The 12,363-nt window shown below is 35.7% G+C and overlaps 1 protein-coding gene across 2 annotated transcripts in view; it reads left to right on the forward strand.

Moving 5' to 3' along the window:
• LOC117330349 (transient receptor potential cation channel subfamily V member 5-like) overlaps positions 1–12,363 on the forward strand; it is a 64,780-nt gene that overhangs the window by 32,109 nt on the left and 20,308 nt on the right. For both annotated transcript variants that reach the window (XM_033888566.1, XM_033888565.1), the window contains exons 5-6: positions 6,386–6,540; positions 7,062–7,205. In XM_033888566.1, the coding sequence (XP_033744457.1) occupies positions 6,386–6,540; positions 7,062–7,205 (299 nt within the window). The remainder of the gene's footprint in view (positions 1–6,385; positions 6,541–7,061; positions 7,206–12,363) is intronic.

Here is a 12,363-nt window from a genome sequence, read left to right on the forward strand (position 1 = left end):
TAGCAGAGATCTTATTGATCACAAGTTAACAGTCAATGATCTGGTCGGATATTTTGTAATTATGCAGAATTCTTTTGGATAACTGCAAAACTTCAGACCAGTGAAATATAAAAAAAAACTTTATCAGTCACCTGATTACAACTTCGATAGTTTATTTCAAAATATTGTGAAATATCCTAATGTAAACTGGTATCTTCAAACTCCCTACCATTAATAATCAATGGTATTTATAGGTCCAAAACTTACGTGATGCTGAGAATCTATTGGATACCCTGAGTGACCATTAATTTTTTTCATTCAGCCTTGTCCAATATGTAATTAAACATGGTACATAAAAACGGATTTGATATCTAATCAGTTGTAATTGATTTTGTTACCAAATAGCTTTTTTTAATTAGTCCTTTACTCTGTAACACTACAGAATACTATTCATATCACTATATAGATTTTTATTAAGTAGCTAAAATGTAATAGTGATATTACAAAACACTGGCAGCAGTGTCAGTTAGGCCTACAAATCTACACCAATTAGCTTTTCAGTATCCAAGATGGCTGACATTTTACAAAATATATATTTAAATGTGCCTGATTTTCAGCTCAACACTCTTGCCTTTGGTCAATCTTTTTTCACAAAGGCATTACAGAATGGGGAGTGAGATTTGTTTATTTACTTACAGTCAGATATGATAGGATAAAAGAGAGATACAGACATTTCTTGAGAAAAGGATATCTGACAAAGTTCTCGGTAAATTTTGTTGTTCATGGAGCACCGTTAACTTCATCAGTTTATGCTATATCACATGTACCAATCAGTTTTAATGTTTCTTATGGAAAATATACCAAGTTTTATGAAACATGAGTTAATTGTGTAGTTTTTTATATCACAGACATCCAGATACAACATCTCCACTTGTAAATTACAACCTATTGATCTCTCCGTTTTAAAACAAAACATAAAAAAACGACAGTAATTACCTCATTCAGTGACGACAACCATTTGCTGTGTCAGTAACATTCTATAAATATCATTCAGATGTTGTTTTAAATTTGATCAATTGACGTCACTGATTCACAGTCTGTGTATCTTCACATTGATTAATTACACTGGAGTCAACGACAAAAGGAGGTGGTAATTAACTTTATCATTTAGTTTTTTGGTACAAAGAAATCTATATCCACATTGTCGTAGGAGGTGGCTGTATTAATAGTAACTCTTAAAATGCTGTATCTCTGTATAATAATGGGGCTATAATTAATGGGACTATATTTAATGTTGTATCTGTGTTTAATGGGACTATATTGTTAATGCTGTATCTTGGTTAAAAGGGGCTACAGTGTTAATACTGTATCTGTGTTTAATGGAGCATTAGTGTTAATGCTGTATCTGTGTTTAATGGGGTCATGCAGTGTTAATGCTGTATCTGTGTTTAATGGGGTCATACTGTGTTAATCCTGTATCTGTGTTTAATGGGGTCATACAGTATTAATGCTATATATGTGTTTAATGGGGTGATACAGTGTTACTGCTGTATCTTGTTTAATGGGGTCATACTGTGTTAATCCTGTATCTGTGTTTAATGGGGTCATACAGTGATAATGCTGTATCTGTGTTTAATGGGGTCATACAGTATTAACACTGTATCTGTGTTTAATAGGGTCATACAGTGTTAATGTTGTATCTGTGTTTAATGGGATCATAAAGTATTAATGCTGCATCTGTGTTTAATTGGGTCATACAGTATTAATGCTGTATCTGTGTTTAATGGGGTCATACAATGTTAATGCTGTATCTGTGTTTAATTGGGTCATACAGTGTTACTGCTGTATCTGTGTTTAATGGGGTCATACAGTATTAATGCTGTATCTATGTTTAATGGGGTCATGCAGTACTAATATTGTATCTGTTTAATTGGGTCATACAGTGTTAATGCTGTATATGTGTTTAATTGGGTCATACAGTATTAATGCTGTATCTGTGTTTAATGGGGTCATACAGTGTTAATGCTGTATCTGTGTTTAATTGGGTCATACAGTATTAATGCTGTATATGTGTTTAATGGGGTCATACAGTGTTAATGTTGTATCAGTGTCCAATGGGGTCATACAGTATTAATGCTGTATCTGTGTTTGATGGGGTCATACAGTATTAATGCTGTATCTGTGTTTAATGGGGTCATACAGTGTTACTGCTGTATCTGTGTTTAATTCGGTCATACAGTGCTAATGTTGTATCTGTGTTTAATGGGGTCATACAGTGTAAATACTGTATCTTGTTTTATGGGGTCATACAGTATTAATGCTGTATCTGTGTTTAATGGGGTCATGCAGTACTAATATTGTATCTGTTTAATGGGGTCATACAGTGTTAATGCTGTATCTGTGTTTAATGGGGTCATACAGTATTAATGCTGTATCTTGTTTAATGGGGTCATACAGTGTTAATGCTGTATCTGTGTTTAATGGGGTCATACAGTATTAATGCTGTATCTGTGTTTAATGGGGTCATACAGTATTAATGCTGTATCTGTGTTTAATGGGTCATACAGTGTTAATGTTGTATCAGTGTCCAATGGGGTCATACAGTATTAATGTTGTATCTCTGTTTAATGGGGTCATACAGTATTAATGCTGTATCTGTGTTTAATGGGGTCATACAGTGTTAATGCTGTATCTGTGTTTAATTGGGTCATACAGTGCTAATGTTGTATCTGTTTTTAATGGGGTCATACAGTATTAATGTTGTATCTGTGTTTAATGGGGTCATACAGTGTTAATGTTGTATCTGTGTTTATTTGGGTCATACAGTATTAATGCTGTATCTGTGTTTAATGGGGTCATACAGTGTTACTGCTGTATCTGTGTTTAATGGGGTCATACAGTGTTAATGCTGTATCTGTGTTTAATGGGGTCATACAGTGTTACTGCTGTATCTGTGTTTAATTGGGTCATACAGTGCTAATGTTGTATCTGTGTTTAATGGGGTCATACAGTGTTAATACTGTATCTTGTTTTATGGGGTCATACAGTGATAATGCTGTATCTGTGTTTAATAGGCATACAGTATTAATTCTGTATCTGTGTTTAATGGGGCTTAATTTAATATTGTGTCTATATAAAAATGGGCTTGATCTGTGTTTGAGGGGGTAATATAGTTAATGTTGAGTATGTGTTTGATGGAGCTATAGTTAATCTTTATCTCTGATTAATGGGGTCATACAGTCTTAATGCTATAACTGTGTATAATAAGGGTGTTTACCTTTATGTAAGATATGATATAAAAAAGTTATTGCATTTTTCCCAGTGAAATATGGAAGTTTATCAAACTAATAAAACTTATAGTTTCACTGCAGTGATGAGCAGTGAAAATATAAGATTTTTACCAATCAGAGCAAACCTTTGTATTCACCTCATTGAAACTTGCCGATATTTCCAATCGAAGTGCAGATAGATCAATTAGTTATTTTACTGTATTTCTGAAATATTCAGACTAGTTTTTGACAAAACATTCACTTGACATTAGCTTTTCATGCACAGATTCTCCGATAACAGCAGAAAACGCTTAAAATACGTTTGATAAGTCCTTTCAAAATACAATGTAGCGCTGTCGAGTTGACGTGGAGTAACATCACAAAGAGATGACATCATGAATTATGTTACTGTTTCCCGCACTTTTTGTTTAATATAGCATATATTTCACTCATTGACAGAATATTTCAATATTGTTTACTTGTGCTTTTCACTCGTGAAAATATTGATATTCTGTCGTACTCATGAAATACATGTATATAAGTTATATCAAATATTGAAATGATGAATATTTAAGTTTATTTAGCTTCAGTAGAGTCTCTATCACTGATTAATTCATAACAGTAAGTTATCTCAGAAGAACTATCTGCTTATTAAAATAGCATGTTATGAAAGCTACAGACTTCATTAATAGTCCAAGTGATATACCTTGACAAGGATGATTATAGATAAAATAAATATTTCAAAGTTTTATTTTGGTTTGGAAACCAATTTTTGTTAATGATGATCCCCAAAGGACTAATTGAGTTAGTCATTGTCATAAATAAGATATACAGAAGGAGGTTGATGGTTGGGAGAGGTTGTGAGGATAGAAACAGGTGTTAATGGGAGAGTGTTATGGGGAAGTGGATGTTATGGGTGACAGGAGATATGGGGATGTGAATGTTTATAGTGGGGGCAGTTACAGGTGTGAGTTGGGGAATTTGTTGTGTGGGTAAGGGTAGATGTGGGTGGGGGGATGTGAGAGTGTGGATATTGTTGAGGGTAGTTGTGAGTGGGAGGGGGTTGTGAGGGTGTGGGGGTGTAGATGTTGGGGTGGGGGTTGTTAGTAGGAGTGGACTATGGGGGTCAGATGTTGGGGATACACCTGGCTGTTGTGTGTGGGAGGGGATTATGGTAGTGTAGATGTTGGGGTGGGGGCTGTTGTGTGTGGGAGGGGATTATGGTAGTGTAGATGTTGGGGTGGGGGCTGTTGTGTGTGGGAGGGGATTATGGTAGTGTATATGTTGGGGTGGGGGCTGTTGTGTGTGGGAGGGGATTATGGTAGAGTAGATGTTGGGGTGGGGACTGTTGTGTGTGGGAGGGGATTATGGTAGTGTAGATGTTGGGGTGGGGGCTGTTGTGTGTGGGAGGGGATTATGGTAGTGTAGATGTTGGGGTGGGGGCTGTTGTGTGTGGGAGGGGATTATGGTAGTGTAGATGTTGGGGTGGGGGCTGTTGTGTGTGGGAGGGGATTATGGTAGTGTAGATGTTGGGGTGGGGGCTGTTGTATGTGGGAGGGGATTATGGTAGTGTATATGTTGGGTTGGGGGCTGTTGTAAGTGAGGCTGTTGTGAATTGGGAGATTATGGGGGTGTAGATGTTCGGGTGGGTGCTGTTGTTGGTGGGGATACGTGGTGTAGATGATTGTGAGCTGAAGGAGGTTATAATTATAACATGAGTTGTCATGCTATATTTATAATTAGCTAAGTATGGAGGTATATATATATACTTATCACATATGTATAATCCACATGTCTATATGTGACATGGCGGAATAATAACATCACATGCTGGAGTCATGGTTGACATATTTGATCTACATACTCACCAGTTCATGCATGTCTTAGCCTTGAATTAATAATTAAGTATCCTTTCATTAAAGTAGTGAAGTAGATATCAGCTGTAAACAAGGATATGCACTGTATACTTAATAAGAGTAAACAGCAACACTCAAGATACCCAGAGTATCTGAGGTGACCGTGTGTGTTTTATACACGATTTTTACTCTCAGAACTGAATGTTTCATTAGAGTTAGGCAGGGTTTTTGAATTATCAGAGTTTGAGGATTGACTATATATATAAATAACATAGTAACACAAATGACGAAGAAAGACAACTTTATGACGCGTGCCCTGACCAAGCCTTTAACTCGAACACCAGATCTACGACACCCAATCACCTAGCCAGAAATACCCACAGCTTATACCGCTGTGCCACATCCACGTTCTTATAACAAACTTTTAATGCCTCAGTTGTCTCAGTAAAACGTAACCTTACTAAATTGACTTTTAGGCACTGCCAAGTCTTCAATACAAAAATGTTTAGATCGGAGGATGACAGCTGATGTGTTAATTCCAATCTCAATGATAAATATCCTCATTCATGCAAAATTAACACTCACTGATAATTCAATAGACAGTGTAATTAAGGCAGTGAGCTGTGACTAATTAATGTTTATTGTCTAACACTAGTATATGTTATAGTAAAGGTCCTGTGGAATTACTTTCTACAAAATTAATAGCCCCAAGGAATCGGCAAAAATACTGTGGAATTACTTTCTACATAATTAATAGCCCTTATAAAAATCAACAAGTTTGCATGGGTAAATATATAAAGCTTGAAAAAAAGAAAAGGTTAGAATTATCACCTTGATGAAATGTGTTGATGTGTACACATACTTTTTAATATGTAATTACTTATTATAAATACATGCAATTATGGTGTAATGAATATATAACTCTTATCATTGGTGTTTAGCCACTTCACAGCTGAACCTGAATATATGTATATATGAATTTGTGAAATCTTCTCTATTGCTGTATATAAATCTGTATTAAAAGTTTATATGTAAAATTAAAATAATGTCATTCAAAGAGAGATCCTTAAATAACCTCCTGCTCTGACCGTGATGGGATTAAGAATTTAAGGAAAGATAATTAGATAAGAATTCTCTATAATTCTATTGAAGTTTTTCCTATAGAAATTAAGGGAAATGCAGCAAAGAAACCAGGTCTTCTATAAAAAGCTCAAGGTCCAATTACCACACCTACAGTGAGATCAAACTGAGTTTTTGACAGACTTTGTTGTGTTGTTGTAGGTTATGCTTATTATGGAGAATATCCTTTAGCGTTTGCTGCATGCTTCGGTCATGAAGACATCTACGATTTCCTCATAGACCATGGAGCTGACCCTGACCTCCAGGATTCCTTCGGGAACACAGTGCTACACATGGTTGTAATAGCAGACCAAGTAGTGAGTATGCTGTTTATCTTCCAGCTTCGACTGAATATCAAATGAAACTCAATAACATTTAAATGTCACAAGATTCAAGGTCACAAGAGTCAAAAAGTCTAAAATCTTATAACAACTTCTACTCAATAACCTACAGGCCCAGGGACTTAATATTGGGTCTGTAGCATGTAAGGGGAAAGAGTTTGATTTACATTCAAGGTCATTCCAATAGTATGCTGAATGAAGGACTAGATAATTTATTGAGATGAATAAACCCAGCCTTCTCTGATATTTGAATTAAGTGGTAATCAGCTTAGTATCTGCAGAAATGACCTTCAGGTAGATCAACTTTAGTTGCAATAGAATTAGGTGAGTGATGCAGGCCCATTGGGCCTCTTGTTTAAATCTGTTTTTACTTTTAAAAAGTTTTAAAACTTAATTGAAGTCATGTGTGATACTGATAAACAAGACTAGATAGAATCTGTTTCGATGTCATATGTATTTCCTTGCTAAGATATAATGTACAATATCTTATTTTACAGAATATGTATAAATATTGTGTGAGACATCACAAGAAACCAGCCAAGACCTACATCGAAAACAATTGCAAGTTAACTCCCCTGACTTTGGCCAGTAAACTTGGGCGACAGAAGATCTTCAAGGAGATGTTAGAACTAGGAAGTTTGGTAAGGTTCCATGTTTAAAGAACATCAGTAAATTACTTATTTTAGATGTTTCGTTAACTGAACATTTTTAAAATTTCAAAAGAAATAAAAATTCTTTTCCTTAATGTTTATCTTCTTTACACAAATGTTTTAAAGGTAGTTACCATCTGTAGATAGAGGAAGATAAAATTGATGATTCTCATTCCACTTCTAATTGGTGGAAATTGAGAGAAATCTAAACAAAACCCTGTCATTGTAATGAATGATTTTATCTACTGGTTAAAAGTCAACATTGATTCATACTACAACTGATGAGTGTCATGCTTACTCAGTTAAATGTACCCCTGAGGGACTGTGAGCTCGGTCAGTAGCTATAGAGCACAGGACTCAATTTTACCTCTGGTGAAGATTCAACTGGGTGTAGTTCGATACCTATATACCTATAAAGATGGTGTTTGTTTCTTGGGAACCTGAAATCAAGAGGCAATCCTTTGATGTGGTTGTATCTTTGAAAAAAAAACATTTAATTCTCTCAATAGCAACCAACTGCCTCTTATATATTGTTTAGTGAGATGGCCACTAGCAACTACAATAAGACCCTACCCCAAAATGATCTTTTTGTTCACTAGATGATAAACCTCAGCAATCAAATGCAGTAATACTCTTTCTACCACAATACCCTGTGTTATTCAACTCTCAGACCATCAGTTAATCATTACAGCTGTTGATTAACAATCTGTTTATACCACACGTGGTATAAACTCTGTACGCATTTTGATTGGCTAACACGGTGAACTTTGACCCAAGCTGCAATTGTTATTGACGTCATCAATAATCTAATGGCGTCACATCACCGGGTCCCGGACGTCACCGGTACACTTTATTTGCATACGCGAAATTATGCTTGGCCACGTTTCCCTTTGATTCAAGCCGATATTATTGTGGTAGAAACAGGTCACACGACTCGAAATTGTTGGATATGGAATTTATTTCACACTCGTAAGTTATTTTTTAAAAGTTGCAAAAAACACTCGCTAAAGCTCGTGTCTTTTGTAACTTTTAAAAAATAACTTACTCGTGTGAAATAAATTCCATATCCAACAACCACTCGTTGTGTAACCTCTATTTAACTATAGAACTCAGGCAGATGAGGTAGAAATGTGTACATATGTTAATTAGAAACATACAAATAATAAAAATTCTGAGATAAGTAAAAAATTGATGCAATATATTTTGAATTTAATTGTAAATGAAAGTCACAACTGGGTTGGTTACTGAATCCTTTACATCTGTGAGAAGTTGTGAGTTTTTTTACTGATGTAACACCTACGATTACTATTTAAGTATCCAGATGTGTTTGGTAAATATTGGAATCACATCCCTGTCCCAAACATCTACAGAATTATGGATTTGTATGCCACAGCATGGGTTTGGTAGGTGTTGTATATATATATATGTAAGCTGTCGGCAATGTATTTTTAATATCATACAGATGCAGCACTATCTATGCATATCAGATTGGAAACTGACATACCATGTTTGCTATACACACAGAGCGAGCTAGGTGACAGTTGTGTATATCCTTGTAGTAATGGCCAGGACAGCACTATTTCAAAAGGATAGCCCTGTAGTTATTAAATAACCCTACGACTTTGTTGTTTGAATTTTTTTAAATGACTTTAGGTAAGCTGGTAATATATAGCAATTTAACAGTCATGATCATATCAATTTTACATTTTCAACTTTTTGATGATGTCTTAATTGTTAATGCTCTGGGTGAAACATTATCTACACACTTGACACAATTGCCATAAAGACAATTGAATGAAAGATTTTTTACACCAAAACATTAAAGGGGTTATGTATTATTTGCACCAAAAATCAAATACACAAATGTGAATAATCTGAATTGTTTTGTTTTTCTTCAGTTACTTGAATAAAAATGATTTAATGAAATAGACAGAGAATAATGTTTATTTCACACATTAATTTTGATAAATTGTAATATTTCACATATTAATTACTTTAGGTAGTAATATTTATTCAATGCACAACCTAATTGGACCTCTTGTGAAATTAGATATACCCTATTAAATATTTTGAAAAATGACATATTCTTGATGGATCTTGCAGGAAATGACATGAAGGTCTATTGGACCTCTTGTTAAATAAAGCACATGTATACAATGTAGCCTGAATGTGACCTCTTTGAAATTGGCTCTTGGTACAATATATGACATACAGGCCCATTGACCTAGCTCTTGGAAAATGACATGCATGATCATTTGGTCCTCTTGGAAAATGACATGCATATCCATTGGACTCTTGGGAGTGAAGTGCAGGTCTATTGGACCTCTTAGAAAATGACATGCACACCCCTTTGACCTCTTGGTAGTGACACAGGAATTTCTGATCTCTTGTAAGTGGCATGTAGGTCCACTAGACCTCTGAGAAAATGGCATGCACACCCCTTGGACCTCTTGGTAGTGTAGTGACACACAGGCGTTTCTGATCTCTTGTAAGTGGCATGTAGGTCCACTAGACCTCTGAGAAAATGGCATGCACACCCCTTGGACCTCTTGGTAGTGTAGTGATACACAGGCATTTCTGATCTCTTGTAAGTGGCATGTAGGTCCACTAGACCTCTGAGAAAATGGCATGCACACCCCTTGGACCTCTTGGTAGTGTAGTGACACACAGGCATTTCTGATCTCTTGTAAGTGGCATGTAGGTCCACTAGACCTCTGAGAAAATGGCATGCACACCCCTTGGACCTCTTGGTAGTGCAGTGACACACAGGCATTTCTGATCTCTTGTAAGTGGCATGTAGGTCCACTAGACCTCTGAGAAAATGGCATGCATAATCTATTGGATCTGTTGGAAAATGAGATACAGGCCCCTGGGACCTAAATATGAACTACCTGAGAGCTCTAATTCAACAGAGCACAGATTGATTGCCTTGTTGATGCAATAGGCACTTTAACTTGTGATCAGCTGTTCACAATTCAATGTATTGCATGTTTTGGCTGCCAGCCTTAATAAGTGTCAAGAAACCTAACAAATGACTCATATTGCAGCATTCTGTATCAAGTCTGGCAGACAGAACTGTGTCATGTTTGATTTTGTATTGAATGCTGCAGGTATTTCGTTAATTGCAAATTTAAAGCACCTTCTCCATAAAGGAAATGTGACTTTAATCTAGCTGATGGTGGATAAATTGTGAAATAAATCTGATAGTAGGATTGGGGCATATTGATTTTATTCTCAGGCTGTATTCATTATAAAGGTGTCTGTGATAAGGTTTTGTAGGGACAGACCTGGGTATGGCTGTCACCTCAGGTTTACAGGGTGGTAGTGCTGGCAAGGTCAGTTTAGTACACTCTCTGTATCATGTATGAAAACTAGGTTTATTTAGTGATTATTGATATACTATCTTTCTTGATTTCTCAAAGATAAAACAAACTTTTGGTATCTTAATTTAGTATATGGATATATTTTTTACCACAGTTGGGATCCCCACACTATAACTACGTATATATTGCATTGTTTGAGATTGACAATTAAAACAAATTGAACATGAACATTATTTTGACATTTGGTCAATTCCAACCAGGTGAGCGATACAGGCCCGATGGGCCTCTTGTTTTGTTTTGCTACAATGTTAATATTTGTTTCTATTTATGTTTCATATGAATGTATTGGACTTCCTTCTGTGCTAGTATATTCTTTTCATTTCTTTGTACAACTTTGTTTGAGGCACACTGTTCTCTCCATCTGTCCGAGACAGCCAAAGATGATGTTTCACCACCAGTTTAAATTATTACACCATGTTTAACTCTGTATCGGTTATAAATTCTTACATATTTTGTTATGGGGCATTGCAGGAAGTGTCTTAATTCCTAGAATTGGAAGATAATAAAATTACAAGAAGTGTCTCAATTCCTAGAATTCAGAGATAATAAAATTGCAATAAGTTTCTTAATTCCTAGAATTCAGAGATAATAAAATTGCAAGAAGTGTCTAAATTCCTAGAACTCAAAGATAATAAAATTGCAAGAAGTGTCTTAATTCCTAAAACTCAAATATAATAAAATCAAGAGCAGATCTCTTGGATTTAGAAAACAAATTGATAATACTAGGTTAGTTAAATCTTCCTCTTTTTTTTACTGAAATCCTGACAGTTGAATTGATTGACCTATGTGGAAGTTGGTCATTGAAGATGACCGTGTCATGGCATCAGGTAAAAGTTGATATGCCCGGCTAGGTCCAGGATGTCCTTTTTACCTGGTAATTACGTACCCGTCAGGAATACTGGCTATTAATGTAATTTTCTATTGGAGGGAATGTTAGCTTCAGTGTCAGACCATATCCTATTGATCCTTCACCCAATACCTATCACAGATGGGCCAATTTCCATTTGGTCAAGTTAAAGGCAAAACTTGGTCAAATGGATCGTTCAATCAATAGCTCTATGGGAACTTGTTGTACAGAATTTCCCTCTAAAACGCTATGACACCAGTGGGGACTATATACATTTGTCCTCAAATAAGCCTGGGAGTTTTGTCAGGTTATCTTCTAATGAGGCTAAAGATGACCTAACGAGGCTATAAAGATGACCACTTGGAGGCTAAAGATGACCTAATGAGGATAAAGATGACCACTCGCTTTTTCTTTTTTTCCTGATTGGATCATTCAGTTTTGCTTTGAATAAAAACAACTTCATTTCTAGAAATTTCTTTGGGTAGAAATAATGGAGCTAGAGTACAATGTAGAGAAATGGAGCTGTATTATAACAAAGTCAGAAGGTATGTAAAGGCAGAGCATATGTTTTAAGGAGAAAATTAACAGAATTGGGTACATGTATACAAGATCAACATTATGACGGGTACATTGATTGTGATTTGATTACATCTGCAAGTACCCAATGCTGTCAGTGGTCGTTAGGAGCTCTGACTGATCGGTAGAGAAGACTTTCCACCAGACAAACAGACATTGATTTATTACTAGGTTTTCTAGGACAAAGAATATGTTACTAGATGTTTTGTTGGAAAGCTTGATTCCTCTGACATTTCAAGTATGAGTCAATAGTTTATCCTCCTTATCCAAGCCCCAACACTACTTGTCAGCGAATTATTCAGCATTAACTTTCTACCTGATGCATCTTAACCACCTTTCCATA

This window comes from Pecten maximus, chromosome 7, assembly GCF_902652985.1.
Source record: "Pecten maximus chromosome 7, xPecMax1.1, whole genome shotgun sequence".
Classification (NCBI taxonomy): Eukaryota; Metazoa; Mollusca; class Bivalvia; order Pectinida; family Pectinidae; genus Pecten; species Pecten maximus.